This window comes from Pipra filicauda, unplaced genomic scaffold (assembly GCF_003945595.2).
Source record: "Pipra filicauda isolate LSUMZ 115617 unplaced genomic scaffold, ASM394559v2 scaffold21_size4447388_pilon, whole genome shotgun sequence".
NCBI lineage: Eukaryota > Metazoa > Chordata > Aves > Passeriformes > Pipridae > Pipra > Pipra filicauda.
The window spans coordinates 2,210,261-2,228,342 of record NW_024104332.1 but is presented as its reverse complement, the minus strand read 5'-3'; the positions used below and the strand labels follow the sequence as shown (position 1 = coordinate 2,228,342).

Genomic DNA, 18,082 nt, shown 5'->3' with positions numbered 1-18,082 from the left:
TGACACACCCAGTTACTCCTGCCTCACACACTAACTATTCGGCCCCTGGACACAACCAATAACCAGCACAGCGTGCACTTATTCTTCTGGCATACCAGACAAGACACATGCAGGCTCCAGCAGCTGGACTCTGGTTTTCCCTCCTACAGAGAGAGGCCTACCTGCTGATTCCAGTGACAGGCACTGTGCATTCTGTAGAGTTTCCTCTTCTGGAAACTATGAAGCGGCCTTGTACGGGCAGATGTGCTCACATTAGTTACAGAGACAGATCTTAGTCTTGTCCTGTCTCTTCTTCTTTTCTTGATGTGCTGATGATCAAGCAACCAGCTGCTCGAAGAGGATACCTCTCTGTTGTCTGAAGCTCTGCAATTTCATGATTAACGGGGGGAAGAAATATAAAAAGTTAAATGTGTTCCACATGCAGAGGCCAAGACTTCACACACTGATTAGCATTAGCTATCTAATTCTAAGAAATTTTATAAGCACTAAAATGTTTTAGCACAGTGTTTCATGAAACAGTGTATGTGTTTTGTTTGTTGATGAATTCTATGGTCAGGAAAGGAAGTTTATTTTTCTTGCTCACCTTTCTGCTCATGGAAACAAATGTCAAAATGAAGCCCTCAAGCATATAGTGGGGTTTGGTTTTTCCAAATTCAAGAACTCTCTAACACTTTTAACATCTATGAGTTTTAAGTTACAATTAATATTTCCCTTCAAACTGACATTCCACTCAAGACAGGAGACCTAGAGTCCTGCCCTAATACTTTCAAGATTTTTTAGTTTTGGTCAAGAACTGAAACCTAAGCAAAGCTTTACAAACCAGTGACCATTCAGCATAGGGGCTGAAACTCACTGTAAAGCACTTGTATCAAAATTAGAAACTCTACACACTCTGTGTGGAGTCAAAGTCAAGTGCAAAGACGTGGCCAAGAGCAATAGAAAACCTTTCACTGATATGAGGAACAACCTCAGACCACTCTCACCAATCTACAGCCAGTCTGCTCACCAAAACACATAACTGTTCCACAAGGCAAGAATTCAAAACACTCCCCCAATTGGGTAGGGGAAGACTGGACTTCCCTGTTATAGGTATTCCTGAATTCATTGTGTTGCTGTAGGAACACCTGCCTGCAAAGTTGAAGGCTTGCTGCAAAAAGCACTCAAGTGTGCATTTATTGTTACAAAACCTAGAAATTTGATAACAACTCTAAACTGCCCGAGCAGTGCAAGTATAAAAGATATTTTGGCCTTGGTTCATGACAGGTTATCTATCTGCACAAATTATTATTCTGTCTTATGACAAGTCACAGTTTTATTAGTAGAACTGTAACACAACAAAACATGAAAAGTAATTAATTACAAGGCCACTTACACATCTTTTTTGACAAATGGTACTCTTCTAACAGTACATTTTTATTAAACAGAAGGGCTTATTATGGAAGTGTGATTAAGCACCATCCCGTGCTGTGCTGGTGTGGCAACAAGGCTTTATGGGCTTGAATTTGAGCTGTCCTTCTGACACATCAGAACAATCTAATAAGCAACACAGACTCATGAAAAAAATGTGCTAATTAACAGAGGAACGGTACAAAGTATTTAAAGGAACGTATCAGTAAGTGCCAAGAAAAAGAGCAAAATACTGAAGCATGACATTCTTAATGTGAACACTGCATTTTTACAGCTTAAGAAATACAAGGTTTACAGTCCATGCAATAGATTTCTTAAAATACTTTCTCTGAATTCTCAAAAACATTTTTTAATTATCCACCTTGTAGTCAGATGGTCCCAAGCCCAACTTCTAGACTTTCACATGAGAGACAACTTGGACAGGTAAATTAGAACAAAAAGTTCCTCAGTCTGGCTCCTCAAACTTCTGTGATTCCTGTCTTTTTTCTGATGGTGTGCCCAAGTCTCTGCAGTCTCTGCCAACTGCTCTACAAACGCTCCTGTGCCTTGCAGCAATGCACAGCTCCATTTTCAGAGCAGAGATCTCAGCTCCATGGCCTGGAGCTCCAGTCAAGAGCAGTGTGGTTTTCCTGTCACCTGTGTAAACAGGCTTCCCAATCAAGGTTTGAGTTGCCCATTTAGTTTGATCTTAGTTTTGGTGGTTTTCAAAATGTGATTCCACAGTAGAGCACTGCCAACTGAGAAAGTCATGAAATTTCTGGGAACACTCCCTTCAGAGCTCACATGTTAGCCTTTCTGGCTCTTGACCTCACTCCCAGGCGCACGCCTGCATGCAAAGACACCAGACAGGCACTGTTTGCACTGAAGTAATGAACTTTTTCCTTCCTCTCCCCTCATAACAAAGTGGCTATCACTAGCTTAGGAAACTGCTTCTATGAGCATCTACCTTCATGCAATGCATCTGGCTAATCTTGGCACTTAGATTCAATTGAGCAAAGAAAAGCTACATAGAGAAATGAAGGCACTGATGTAATTAAACATTGACCAATGGCAATTCAAGGTTACCCACATTCAGTCAACCAGGAAATGTACACACACCTCCACTTCCACTGGGAACAGTCCAAACCCCATGATTACCAACCCCAAAGAACTTCATGCTTAGACCTACTTGAAACATGCACTACTGTGTTTTTCACATCAACAGCCTACAACTAATTTCAAGACTTTACTTCAATAAAAATCGCTTTCATCCATTCTTTCCCCCCTCAAAATAAAAAAAAAAAATAAACCCTTTCCATTTGATTTTGATTTCTACTTTCTGAAGTACTGAATACAGTGAGAGTGAGCTCTAAAAAAAGCAAAGGGAGATGCAGCCAAGAATTAAGTCAACTGCAGCTTTTAATTGTCTCCATTGATTGAACATAAAGCTATTACAATAAAATACCTCAAAAAATTTGAAACACATTCAAAAAACCCCCAAGAAGTAGGAGGGAGCGAATTTCCCTGCAAGATTCTCATGCTAACCACCCTGTATCACGTTTAATTACCATCTTTAATGAACAGTATTTATTTGTAGATTTCTAAACACTTCATAAGCATTGAAAAGTTAAAATTACCCATTTAGCTCATCCAGAAAGCTCTCAAGTCTCTCAGATCCCCTTCCAACAGCTAACTCGTCAAATTCCAGTTCAGAGCTACAGCACTGAGAAAATCTTCCAAGTCCTAACATTCTCTGGGCTTTTTATAGGTCATGAGTAGAAAACAACCAACCTTAGAGAGAGTGGTCCATGAGCAAACAACTGTGTTACTTATGAAGTGGAAAGAAGACTGATTTTGGACAGTGCCTAATAAATCAGAAGAGAATTGGCTTGAAGTGACATCATTAGAGTCTCTCATCAAGAAGTCAACTTCATACGCTTCTAGAAACATTATTAAAAGGAACTATTCCTCAGCTGTCTCATGAAAAAGTCACAGATTGAAGACACAGACTAAATTACTCTCTTCTTTCACATACTCATCTCTATTAGGAACTCCTATTTCAGGGCTATTTTTACTTCAAAACTCTGAGGAATCTTTTGATTTTCCTCCACATTATCTGTAAACAACTGATACATCAGGAGCATGGATATTACACGACAGGACCCCTTCATCCTTATATTTAGGGCAGAGTCACAAAATTGCTATGGAACAGACGGCAGCTAAAGAAGGTGCCCATCCAAGCTGCTCATTGTAATCCCTTTGTAGCAGGCTACAGCCTCTGCAGCAAAGCTGCTGACACAGATGGTGTGGCCAGCTCTCCTTGGAGCCGGGAGTCAGGGAATTACATTGTGCTGCACACTCTGCCATAAACACCACAGCTCGAGCTGGGAACAGTTTCTTCATCCACCTGATCTTAATTAAGACCTGTGAATACCAGCAACCCCTCCATCCTCAAAAATCACATTACCAGTATCAGGAAAAATATCCAGCGTACCCAAGTCTTTTTTAAGATAGAACCGTAGTCAATCACCTTAAAGCTGTTTTGAGACTAATACTTATTACAGCTTGTACTGTACTTAAAATCTCTGAATAAAGGATGGAATTACTTTGAGTAAAAGATGGACTACTACTGAGAAACATTCTTCTACAATATTAATTTCAAGCTACAGTCATCCTGGAAGGTATGTCTATTCAGAACAAAAGACCTCAAATGGAAAATAGTATCTCCAGATTCCTGAAAATGTAGGTGGCAAAGACAAATTTGGCCTTTTATTGAAGACCGATGTGCTTAAAATTAATGGCACTTGCCACCCTGACACTGACCCATGCTGGGACACAGGTGACATTGCTTATGTACTCTCCTAATCTAGTTTGTCACTTTTCCAGAAATAAAGCTGTACTCGCTATGACAGAAGGCATTAAGTCTCAAACAATCACAAGCAGTGTGTTGCTGTACTCTTTCATTACTTCACAGATACATTCATCTTCCCAGTGGCTGCATTTACAGTGGCTGCATACTTTTATGATGTCTCAAAGAACAACACAAAAAACTACTACTTTCAAACTTACAAACAAGACTTGACTTCTCTTGAAGCTTACAGAAAGCAGCTCTCTTTTCCTGATTTAATACTGTAATGATTTTTAGTTCCATCTACATAACTTTACCAAAGGTTATTCTCAAAAAAAAAAAAGAGAATTACACTGTCACCTACCTGAAGGAGATGCCATTGACCAGCTGTCTGTGCCTGCAGATCTTGGAGGAAAGAGATGAAGAAGCTGGAGACAGATTGAGTGGAGCGATTAGGCTGCTGATGATTTCACTCAGTTGTGCACTCTGGAAAAAAAAAATTTTAAAAAAAATGTAGTCAGACTTTTATCCAGACTCAACAGCTCAAAGGTCCTGGGGTTTTGTTGTTTTCCTGCACAGGATTCCAGTCATATACATCATGGAATAATCACATTTAGTTTCTTCTTGTGAATAATCAACTGTTGCATGGTTTTTCTTTCACAATTATTATGTTCAACTACACCAGAAAAACCAGGATAACACCAACGTAACCCTGAACAACCTGCCAAAGACATTGTTTATACATTTGAGTAAGTAGCACACAAAACACATTAGCAATCTTACTATTGAAACCAAAGGTTTGTTAAAGGGAAAAAGAAACCAGAACACTGCACAGCTGATGTTACAACAGCTGCAGCCAGAGCTGGTAACTGGCCATCTGACAAGCATTTCACCAGGGGGGAAACAAGGTCAACTGTCTATTCATTGTACATTTTGTTCACTCAAAGTATTTTTCTTCTTAAAAGAATCCTCTTCATTGCTCACTGTACTTTGACAAAGGTGTTTTTACAAAGGGAGTGTAACTACAGAAGGACTATTATAACCACAGATAAAATTAATAAAATATTCTGGTATCCTCAAAAATAGCAACAAGAAGACCCCCAAAAACATCAAGACCCGGACTTTCAGAACTGCCCCAAAACAAATGCAGCCAACTTGTTAAGACTAAGAGCTACTGTTTGCAAAGCAATGAATTGTGGACTGACCCCAGATAACATTTTGCAATGATGTTTTTGTTTTAGAAGTCAGACCTTAAAGGCAGACAAAAAACATAGTTTTCTTAGAGGAAACCGTGTTTTGCATACTAAACATAAATTAAATGTATCTGAAATTGCATACTTCTTTCTTAAAAAAACTTTTACATTACTTTGTTGGATTTTCATTCAGAACTAAGAATGTTTAAAACATGTATTGCTAAAGGTTACCCAGTAAGCCTTCCTCACATTTTCATTTTACATTTACATTTTACATTTCTGCAGAAAGGGGAAGAAAAACTTTTTTTCCGTTTTATTACAACTCACATATTTTCTGTTCACGTTCAAATGATGCGATCAGGTGAAAATTTCACATCAGAATAAAATACTCAGGGATGGATATTGAAGCACAGAAACAGCAAGTCAATTACAAAAGGTCTGGACAAAGCAAACGAGATGCCAGTAAAATATTTAGCAGATTGATTTAAAAATCTCAACAAAATTCAATCTGTAAGGAGAAAAGTCTCTATGACATATAAAAGCACAAAAACAATGGCAGACTTCCAAAACACAAGGAAAAACATACATGTTTTTAAAAAACTTGGAAAGCTCTGAAAAGGACTTGAAAACAGTATAATAAAAATTTCCAGCCTCAGTCACTTCCATTCTATACGAGGGTTTTTTTTGGTCACAAGTAAAATTATTTTTAACACAGAAATATCTTAACAACAGACTGAAGAATCCTGTGGGAATATCTGTGGATGTACTTCAGCCTACAGCATTGCTGCTCCTAATACTGAACAAGAAGAAACTCAGACCCTCAGATTTAAGGCTGATTTACAGAACTGGTGGTCAAAAAGGAAATCAAACCCCAGAGCCTTCTGTGGTGTAAAGGGAAAAAATCCGATGTGATCTGTGACATGCGTTAAATGAAAAACAGCTTTAATTCCAAGTAATTTTCAGATCATCAAAGGTCTTGGACCAAGTTTGTGGCTACCTGGGGACCAGGAAACACATCACTACGACTTGAATTGTCAAATGCCTTACTGAAAAGTGTGTTTAATTCCCCAAGCAACCACTTAAAAAGGGGCAATTTACCACTTTCTAAAAATGCTCTTTGGTTTACCTTATGCAATTGCTGGCACTGAGCATATAAATTTCCTGTTTCATTGCTTCCCCACTCCTGCCTGTGGTGGATAAAATCTATCAAACAGGGGAAGCATTTTAGAAGCAAGAAAGTATGATTATCAAATAAGAAAAATTGGCACAGAGATTCACTAGTACCTAAAGCTACTTTTATCCCATTGAAAAAAACATGTGGATGACAAGGAATTTATGTGGAGCAGAAGAGCAACATATTGATGCCCCACAGTGGCTTTGTCATGTTTGCTTTACACAAACTGCATACGTTCATTCTGAAAACAAATTTCCTGTACCTCCTTCAGCAATGTGATCCTATCATGTTCTTTATGTACTTTCAAGCAAAAGAAAACCCTGCTGGAGTCTACATCATATTCCCTGGAATTAACCTTGGAAGCTTTTAAAAACAACGAAGCAGAACTCCCCTCACAACTACGCCTCCGCTATGCCTGTTAAGTACCTGGAATTCCTCAGCTTGGAACCTGATTCCCATGATGCTTGAGGAGGCAGATCAACAACCACATTCTGCTGGGTTTTTTTTTATTTCAAGTGCAATGTATCTCCACTGTCAGCTGTGTATATCCTGAAACAACCTGTGGCAACTCTACACTGACCCTAACTACAAAGCAGAGGCAGGTTTGTGGATGGCTCCTGGAGTTGTTATGTGGCCGCTTGAATGGAAACAAAGCGGCGACACAGATACGTCAGAAATAAAAGGCTAATTTGTAAATCTGGTGTACAATGTAGTTATTTAAGCCCTTCGATTCATCAGCACCCCCTCTCAGGACTGCAGAATATCTTCCCTTTTGGAAGCCATCACCATGGAACCTGCCCTATTTCTGAAGTCAATCATTCGGCTCCACTGACCGTTCAATTCTGTTTTACTTTACCTGTTTTTCTATGTTTCGTAAAAGCAGAGTAGGACTGCTGGGTGACATTTCAAAGTCATGCTCCGGCAAAGAATCCTGTCTCTCAACGGCAGCTTGCGAATTCCCTGTGGCGTTTAATAAAGCTTCTTGGTCTGTCAATTGTATTTGCTTCTTCAGAATGTCTTTTGGAAATGGGAATTCTTCTAAGATCACCATCCCCTAGACAACAGCAATTGAACACAGTTGGTTGACAACGGATTAACCTTCCTAAATCACTTTTAAGGGGCAGTCAAACCTGGCACGTCCCTCTTAAATCCTCCCAATGACTTTGGAACACTTAAACTAGATTTTAAAAACGTTTAACAGCTAAAATATAGAAATAGTAGGCATTTTCCTTAATGAAAAGCTGTATCACTTTTGCTATTCCTTATAGAAGCAATCACTCCAGTGTTATACCACTGTTTAAACATCTGTGCCAAAATTCAAATCAGAAATTCATACTTATTAGAGTATTATATGATCCTTTGTCACTGATTTAAGATAGCTTCTCTGTAAGAAACAACCTCCCTTTGATCTGAAGTTGGTTTTACTCTTCACAGTCAATAAATTTTGCAGAGGTATTTTAAAGTGCTCTATTTCTCTTATTCCTATCCATGTTCTAAGTAAAACATCAAGGCAGTTATTTTTTATGTAGTGGAGATTATACCATTCAAAACAAAAGCCTTTTACAATTTAATAATTTTCTTTAAGGTGAGATTTTTGAGAGTTTCATAATTAGAGGTAACTATCCTAAACGTTCTACCAATCTCATTATTTTTCAAGACCATCTGCACAAATGTGGTATCAGACATGGTGTAACATCTAGAATGCCACCTAACAAAATAAATATAACTTTACTTTGTAAGGAAATAATGGAGATTCAGAAATGGAACTAGGAAAATAACACCCCTACTGAGTTTTCCACATGGCAGAGTAGAAAAATAGAAGTGTCAAGTACAATCCTAGATAATGTTTCAGTTGGTTTGTTTTAAAAATTTAAAATGTTAGACAACATACAAGCAAAAATAACTTTGTAACAACAGTCAAACCCAGTCCTCAAATAGTCCCTTAATTTGCCATTATATTAAGTAAATAAATTTATTACTCAGAAAAGGCTATCAAACCTCTCTTTTTCCCAAGAGAAAGAAAGTACTTGCTTTAAAGTACTGTTACTCAAATATCAAGCAGATATTGAAGGAATGGGACCATTCAATTACATAGCCTCAAATTTGTCTTTCTAATAAGAATATTCCACTAAACCCAAGGAACAAGGAAAACTGTCATAATGTAAACAAAAGGAAGCCTATTATTATTTCTTTAAGCAAGACAGACTTCACCTAAGTTGTGGCTGTGGAAAACTAAGGATCCTGTAGCTCTGCTCAGACTTTGACTCCTGCTTCAGCAGCCACTTGCCTTAAAACATGAAAGCAAATCTCAAAGAAACTTCAAAGGGAAGACCAGGAGAAAACATGAAATTGTCCTGTTCTCACCATGTCTCTAACTCATTCCCTTGTTTGTGTTATGAATTCAAAGCCTCAAACAAAGATATTCTCTAAAAACAAACAAAAGTGATTGAAAACTTGCTTTAACATCCAAAAGGGGCACAGAGATTCTGAATGTCCATCAAATCAATGCCAGATTTTCCACACAGGTGGTTTTCCATTTCCAGCAGATGGACAGAAATCCAGACAGAATTATACTATGGGTAGTGTGTTCAAGGAAATTCAAGTAGAGATCTAATTTTTGTTTGCCACAACAGGAGGACAAGGTACCTTAATAGCTTTAGACTCCGTTAGAATTTAGAATCTTTAGGTCTTTTTAGTAAAACAATGATAGGTCATGACCACAGAGAGTCTAGAAAGTCTAAAACCCAAATTCTGAGGTCAGAGGAACAGGAAGACACACATGAAAAGTGGTGAAAAGAGGGACGCACACACACACATATGCTTCCACTGGAATTTTATTTTTTGAAGTTGCAGAAACCTGTTTACCAAGCAAGGAAAGAGGAAAGCCAAAAAGGAAGAGGAAAAATGACAGACTGTATGGAAAGGGAGAGACGGAATAGGCACAGAAGAGGAAGAGTAAAGAATTACAAGACTAATATGGACTATATGGGAATTATAAGTTAAGTGGGTTACAACCAGCAGGCTTTGGCAATGACTGCCCTTCCTCCCAAATGGAACTGTTTTGCAGATATAAGGACACAAAGATCCAGGGCTGCTACTTCTGTGTGTGTAGAGATGGAGAAAACACAACGTAGTAGGCCAGGAAACAGCCCACAATTTACTCATCTCCCTTCCTATTGCGTTATAGTGTTCCAGGAGTGGCATTTTGCTTGAAATCATTGTTCACTGGCTCTGAATCACATTTTTTTCCACTCAAAGCACATGAAAAACACTCTGAAACCATTAAACACAGCGTACAAATTCTAATGATATTCTGTAACTCCTTTGCAGCCACTAAAGGAAAACAAAGAGCTCTTCTATCAGCCCACTTGTCCTTCTCTAGCTGCTGCATTGGTGTATTGTAAACATGTACATGAAAAAGTCCCATCTGAAGAAAATAGGTGCCTTCTTTCATTATGGGACACAATGCCAAACACTGAATATCACAGCTGGTAAAAGGGGCATGAAATTTGCAAAAAGGAATGTTCCTAAAAATCTCCCCCAGGAGGATGACTAGGCTCCAAGCCAACGTACCACCTAATGTTAAGAAAATGCTTGACTAAAAGAATGTTCTTCCTCTTATTCCTCTGATATTTATTTCTCCATTGCCTGTATCTCATCAGATCTATGACATCCTAAAGGCTGACAGCTTTTGGGTGTAAGAGTGTGCATGTTTCTGGTATTTAGGGCTACACTAAAACATGGGCATTCTCACCCTTTACCAAAGTACAGAATCTCCTTTCAGTTCTGTGGGCACACACCGTCCAACAAAGGCTTTCCAATTCTTTGGTAAAGAAAAATCTGACTGGGGAAAAGTTGGATATGAAAAGAAAGGCTTTGAGGGTGAAAGGAGAAGAGGGAATAATTTTTCTTTATGTGTTCAGAGGGAATTGATCTCTGGGGCGATTTACCTCTGCTTTTAAACTCCTTTTCAGTCTCATGTTTAGCCACACCAAGTCTGAAGCATCTTCTGGCTACTCTCAATCTGTGCTTATCTCACCCCAACACAGACCAGACAACCTACACGAGGCTCATCAATGGCGAGTTAAAGCACTCTCTTCTAAAACCCCTCACTATCACATCACCAGAATTATCACAGGTTTGGTTTCTTGTACATGAGAATGACCTGAGGAACCCATTAAATAGATAGCTAGATTACTAATGTTTTAGGAATGTCACTTTCCCACTGTCTAGCCAGTTTGACTTACAAAAACTAGTACATGAGTTACACACATTGGAATTTTAGTAATAATTAATCCTTGACCTGTTCAAAATGCTGTACAAACATTAACTAGCTAATCCTCAGAATAAACATGCACTGCAAGTAACAAAAAACCCACCCTGGAAAGCCCACAACACAAAAATGAATAACCAGCCGTAACACCTGAAAACCAAATCTCGCCTCTTCTGCAGGGGGAAAAACTAGTGTGATAAATGAGTACTTTGTGCTGGGCCCCTGAAAGCCACAAGTCACTAACTCTCTTAAACAGGAAGGTGCAAGTTCCCAAGTCCCAGTCCCATACGAGTGCCTTTAGGGTACAACACTTTCTAGCTCCTGATGTCTTTCCCATTAACTTTGCATGCAATAGCCTGCACAGACACAAGAAGTCGAGGGCAAAACAAACCACAAGAAGGAACCAAAGAAATAAATACTACAAAAAAATGATCAAAAGATGATTTGAAATGCCCATTTATGAGCTTACAGACAATACCTTGGTGGCACGTATCTGCCTGTGAAGGTCAGTTAGTTGTTGGATTTTGTATTCTAGTTCTGAAATCTGGGCTTGAAGCCACGTCCAACGGCTGCCAATTCTAGCTCTGTCTGCAAGCCACTTCCATTCAGAAGTATAGCTGCTGTGAAGACAAAATGCTGGTTAGTCCAAAAATAAAGATAACCACATTTGCACAAGAACATTTTTGACAGCTGCTCTGCCTCATGTTGCAAGCATCTCAGTTGCTTTCAGAAAATATCTGACTATACCCATCCAGTTTCACATCAGCTTATTCCTGTAGCAACAGAACTTGCCCAAACCAGTAGAATTCATGTTCATTGGCTACTCCCAGACTAAGCTAGTTTTCTGCTCAGGATTATAAAACTCAGAGCTGGATAAACTACCAAACTGTATCAGTTAAGGCTGAATACAGATGTGTAAGGAATTCCAGTAATTCCATCAGCAAGAATCCAAACTCTTACACCACACTCCCTCCCACAAGCTTTCACAAACACTGTTTGCTAACAACTGGAATCTAATAAAACACCATCTAGCAATGACCAGCTAGATATCAGGTCACTGCCCAAAAAATCCAACTAAGTAGTTTAGATTTCTTTTATTCAAGCTTTTTTATAAATACAGCTGTGTCAGTTTAGTATAGTCAGGTCACTATTACTGTTGATTAAAATAGGTGTATTTTGTAACACAAAAAATATGCTTCCTGGTACTTGATATTGTGATTAGCTTAATTTTATTATGCTGAATTCATCACTGGTATCAGCAAACATTACTCAATTTACCTATTAAACAAATGAGTGGTAACGCTCAACAAACAATCTTCATATTCAATAAATTTAAGCAAGAGAAAGACAAAGCAGTATTTTAGCATACAACTTCCACTACTATCCTACTATTATCTGAGTTTATTAATTTACAGAAAATGACTAGTGTTTTTTTCCCCACCGAAGTTGACAAGTACCTAAAAGAACTGTACAAACAAAATCAAATTTCTGGGAAATAAGGGCTTTTACTCAAGTTATTGGGAAAACTACTGGATCTAAATCCTGGATGACATTGTACGTAAGTTCTGCACAGGCAAAATACATGATCTCCTGTTCCCCAGGCAGGGAGGAGCACTGAAGTATCACAAAAGATACCAAAAAAAAAAGCAGATGCCAGTGAATTGGCGCAGGAACATCACAGAAGTGTAATTGTTTCATGCAAAATTTTGTGTCAACTACCTCAACAATGAAAGAAAGATAATACAGCACCCTGGGGAAGATGGCAGACATGTCCTGGCATGAGTAAAGAAATGCCAAATGTGAGAATCCTAATATTTTCAGGGCAAAGACTATAAAACACAATATGACTCAAAATTTCAGAACTTGCAGTCTCCTTAAGCTATCATAAATAGTAAGAATAGACAGTACATCACCTCTAAAATACAAAATGTCTTCCTTTTAGATAGGACATTGAAATGTCCTATCAAAATCCAAATTCTATGTGGAAGTAATGTGGACTATCATCAAAAAGAAATTCAAAGAACTCTATTTTCTCCTAGGAAAAAAAAGGCATATGAAGTCATCTTGTGAATATCTATTTTTCTGACAACCCCTTTTTATTTCTCTTTGTTTTCCCATTATTATCAGCAAAAACAGTCCTGGTGACTTATGCTTTAATCAGGTCTTCTGAACAAGAACTTCTCTGGGATTGACAGCTTCTGCATGTATGTGCTCCTGGAATTCATAAAATACACTTTGCAGGGAAAGGGAGGGAATCTGCATTCCTAGTTTTCAATCAAATGTATTCACACAAGTGTGGTGGCTGGAACAGCTAGGATTTGTCTTAGGACCCTGGGCTGGCAAAAAGCTAGGTCTAAGAAAGAGCTGTTTAATGAGGCTGTTATAAATCCCTCAGTTAATCATTTTAACAAAAAAAAAGTTAAAGAGGAATAAAGAGGATAACTGAAAAAAAAACAACAGGTTGGGTTGAGGTGCTTATTTCTGCTCTTTTCTCAAAAGGCAAACAAACAAATGAACGATGAAACCCCACAAATCAGGACATTGTAATAAGAAAGCCCAGGAAAAAGGAAATAAATCGCAATGACATTTCCCTCCCAAGCCAGATGAAACAGTCTGGGGAGAAAGGTGAGCTACCCTCAAACAAACTGAGGCAGAAAGCAAATGAGGAAAAAAAGAAAAGTGCCCTGTACACAGCTGGGAAACCAGAAGCAGAATGGAAAGGGCCAGAGCTGGTCTTATGTCCCCTACACTGCATGAAATCACCATGGCATAAGGGAATCCATAAGCAATACCCAACCACAGCTGATAGAACCAGGACAGTTAAATGTTAAGACAAATAAATTATATCCTCTGTATATTACTGTTGTACATATAAAACAATAAACCTCTGCAAAGCTACATCACCAGTTAGATTTAAAAAATGAGTTTGCATTTTTTCTTTAAACACAATATTAAATCTTGAATTAATTGATTGCATTCACTCTTAAATACCTTACGTACATTTTTGCTTTGTTCTAAAATACAAGTATTTCTTAAGGCTTTAAACTGTACTATATAACTAACAGGATTTAATTACACCATGTAACAATGTCCTTAGACCCCACTCTAAGGAAAAGTTTCCACTGAACTAAGCACAAACATTTTAAGCTCAGGCTTGGCCTGAGCAATTTTAGCTTCTCTCTCCTGCCAGCCCAGGCTGCCCCATGGCCATTGCCTGCATGAGGACTTGGGCAGCTCCACGGTGACACGGATTAGAGAGTTGCTCCTCAGTAATTTCAAATTCAGAGGCAGGGAGAAGGGATCAAGTTTAGGTCTAGATCCCTTTCCCAGTTTTAATGCCTTGCAGACAGGATAAGAGGCAAGGCTGAACTCTGTTCCCATTCCTGTCACTCATATTCGTTTGATCTTGCACTATTTATTTACCGTTTTTGCTTCTAAGTCTATTTCTCTACAAATTATTTAGTAAAGCTTCCTCAGAGGAAGATAAAATCACTATAAGCTATGCTCACATTCCTGAAGTGAACTGTTTGCATGCAAAGTAGTATGGTCACTTGAGTGACAAATGACAACCTACTATTGTAAATAAAAAAAAAAATCATTAAAACTGGCCCATAATCTGTTCCTGGGATGCTAGAGAGTAAAGCTCAACATTCACTCAGTAAAGAAAGCTGTTTCAAGGTGGCTCCAGAGAATTCATTAATTCTGCAAATCCAGAGAAGAAAAAAAAAAAAAAAAACCAAACCAAAAAAACAATCACAAAGAGTTACAAAAATAACCAGGCCTGTTACTGAAGGAGGAAGTCCGAGCAGGTGCTGAAGTAGAAGCTCCTGCTCTGGTTCTCTGTTGAGAATGAGAAAAGAATAAAGAAGTTTCTGTCTGTCCCACTTCCTGTGTGCTCCTTTTGCAAAGCATCTCTACTTAGTTTCTGCCCTTTCGACTCTAACATCAAACATCATCCACAGGAATTCCAAAGTCATTCTTCCGCTGGCAACTCGATACAAACCATGTTACACTCACAAAGTTTCTCCTGATCAGTACTGTAGCACAGTGGAATATTAAATCTGCACATAAACTTACTGGTCTTGGAATGACTGAATGTGCAGATGATCTCCTGCATTCATCCAGGACTATTAGAATTGGAAGAGAACAGACAATAAGCCTGAAAACAGTTCATAAGTGATGAAGGAGAAACACAGTGGTGTTTAAAATGCAAAAAAACCCAGAGAACCTGGGATTGATGGTAAGTATCCAGCACGGTTGACTCAAATAGGTATGGTGAGCACAGGAAAGAGTACTCTGGAGTGCCCACAGCAAGATTCTCCACAAGTATCTTATATCCTGAAAATTAAAAGGAAACTAAGGCCTTTCAGCCTTGTAACTCCCAGCGTGAACAAGTAACATGCCCTAACGTGACACACGTCTGCACAGACAATGACAGGATGCTTCCTGCTGAACAGGAAAAGAGTGTGCTTGCAACAGACCCACATCAAAACTCCAAAAACTACGTTTGCCAACCCAAAACATAGTCTCCTTCCAAAAGGTTTCAAAGAACACCAACATTTTCAAGTTACAACATTCTTAAACATGAACAAGCCGGAGACTGAGGCACCTACGTAGTGTGGGTGGGAAAAAAAAGTCTCCAATTCCAAAATTCTGCAATTAAAGTAAGAACGGCAGTTGTTCCTGACAACCCCTCACACTTACATTTCCATTCAGTCTCTTAACAGAGTAAATGCTGCTCTTTCTGCCAGGTGATGTTCCCTTCAGTTAATCCACATTTTTCTGGCATCCAGTTTTCAGATAATTTAGTCCTAAAGTGACCTCTACCATCCCTGCTGGTTCATCTTCTCCTCTCACTGGGAACTCCTGGGCTATCAGAGGCCAACTGCCAACCACACAGCAGTGAAGTATTTGGGAGCAAGAAGCAGCTCATAAACCACAGAAAGACTACCCTCAGGATAAAGAGGAGGGAGTTTTCACTGCTGGGAGTCAGTGAAAACAACGACAGAAGTTTATCATTTTTGTAAAGGATTGATTTCTGGAAACTGAAAAGCAAAAAAAAATCAGAAGTTTGTCCAGTTTTTAAATCCCACCATATGACTCACCATGAAATTCATGAGACTTAAGACACTGGAAAAAATCATACGTCCCCCAATTCTCCTGGGAAGCTCACTCAGCTGTACAAAACCACAAAATAGTTCATACTGTCCACATGGCACTCTGTCACAAATGCTCCACCACTAGTATGGTGGGGGGCCCTCCAGGACTGGAGCTGAAAGACTGTGAACTTCCTGAGCTGCCCCTAATTTTACACTAGCATTACAGTCAGTTTTCCTGTGACTACACATGGCAATGCTTAAAAAGCAGCTGGCCTGAATACAAGTATTTTCTTGCAAGCCATTAAGGTGAGCAAAGGGCTTCTGATACTTTCTGTCAACATGCCCACGAAATTCAACATGTCCATTTTTCTTCTCTCTACAGACACCGACAGTAAATAAGAGATTACCTATGAAGACTAGATGACACAAAATGAAACATTTAAATTAGCTGAATTCACAGATGTAGTGCTTGTATTTTAGATAATTTTATCTCTATTTTATTCATGAGATAAAAGTGCCCACTACCAACCAAAATTTCCAACACTTGTAATGGCTGAACAAGCATGTCCAACTATGAAATGACCCGTAAATGCTTTCTCAAGGACTAATTCTTCCAGCACACCTACTCAATGTTTGTTTTCAGAATGAACCACCTTCAGTTGCTGTTGAAGTATTAATTCCCCTGGATGAGTTAACTGTTAAACCCATAATAACTACATAATTTAAAAAAACAGTGAGTGCTGTTTTATGAACTCGATCTCTTCTATGCATTCCAGAGTACAAACAAGATTAAAACAACCTGTAACAAATTCTGTCCTCTAGTATTATAGCTGATCAACACTACACAAGAAAACACTATTTACTGTGACAGTTCACTCTTAACCTTTGCTCAGACCGTCCAGGAGCAATATGCCACAATATGCACCAAACCAAACTATGCACCCCGCACTCTCCCCTCCAATCAATCGAGGTGAGTTCTCTGTCACTCAAAATTATCCTGCAATCTCTGTGAAGATCTGCAGCGAGGTTATTCTTCTGGAGCCTCTGGGGTTGCTGTTTTCTTTGGTGTTTCACAGAAATTTTTACCTGGCAGACATTTTCCTCTGAAACGTTACACGGCTTCCCAGCAGTTCTCCCTGTCATCTACAGACATCAGCAACTGCTCATCACAACAATTCCTGGCACCTACGCTTGGCCCCACCATCTCTGACACACTGAGGCCATTTAATACTTTCAGAATGGCATCCAATAACATATGTTGATACTAATACACAACACACATCTTACCTTCCCAAACAAAAAAACTGTAGCCAGCTGAACATTTCTGCTATGCCATCAGGCCTGAGGAATTTACACAGTAACACCTGAAATTATCAACCACAGCTGTGATTTTCCCTTGAAGAGAAAATTCACAGTATAGAACCAGAGTGGGTGTGGGGGGAGAAATTAAGTAGCAACAGAATAAGATTTTTACATCTTTCATAAAAAAGCTTAGAAAGGACAGCAGGAAGGAGAGAAGAGGAAAATCGGTATTTAGGGGAAAAAGCCTGTAGAAGAAAACTGCAAATATAGAAAGGGAGTCTCTGCGCTTGGATACTCTAGCAAAGAAGAGATTTCATAAGAATTTCACACTGGCGCTCTATATACTCCCTCATCTGACAAATCACATCTTCCAAACTCATAAGATGCCACAGCCAGTAACTGCCTTCTACAGGGTTCCTGCAAAGAATCACTCTGCTGCTACCAGGTTTTACATTAGAAACTGAACTGTTACACTTGCACTCAATTGTTAACTCAATTTAGGGCTCAAAGAAGAAATTATAAATTCAACTCCTTAAAAGAGTATTATCTGTTACAGCGTTGAACTTTTCCAATGGCTGGCTTCAAAACCTGGTATGTGCTTTTCATCTCCAATTCTGTTTACATAATTCTTTAGAGCTGTTAATGATAAAAAGACCAAACTGGTTGGTGGGGGTGGAGTCAGTTAAAATATTAACTGCCCAAGAAGTAAAAACCTGCAAAAGGTAAACAACCAGCACAATTTCCTCTTAATAAATAAAAAAACCCCCACGCTGCAAATTGCATATCTGCCAATGCCTTTTGTTAAAA

The 18,082-nt window shown here is 38.8% G+C and overlaps 1 protein-coding gene across 8 annotated transcripts in view; it reads right to left on the bottom strand.

The window, feature by feature from the left end:
• The window catches only part of KANSL1L (KAT8 regulatory NSL complex subunit 1 like), a 59,528-nt gene that overhangs the window by 26,457 nt on the left and 14,989 nt on the right, over window positions 1-18,082 (bottom strand). For 7 of the 8 annotated variants that reach the window (XR_003546507.2, XM_039381347.1, XM_027751959.2 and 4 more), the window contains exons 3-6: window positions 11,353-11,494; window positions 7,458-7,655; window positions 4,599-4,720; window positions 162-363 (exon numbers count right to left, since the gene is read on the bottom strand). Coding sequence is in view for 7 of the 8 variants with exons in the window: in XM_039381347.1 (XP_039237281.1) it covers window positions 162-363; window positions 4,599-4,720; window positions 7,458-7,655; window positions 11,353-11,494 (664 nt within the window). In the remaining variant the exon portion in view is untranslated. The remainder of the gene's footprint in view (window positions 1-161; window positions 364-4,598; window positions 4,721-7,457; window positions 7,656-11,352; window positions 11,495-18,082) is intronic. The other variant, XM_039381346.1, reaches the window with a different exon arrangement.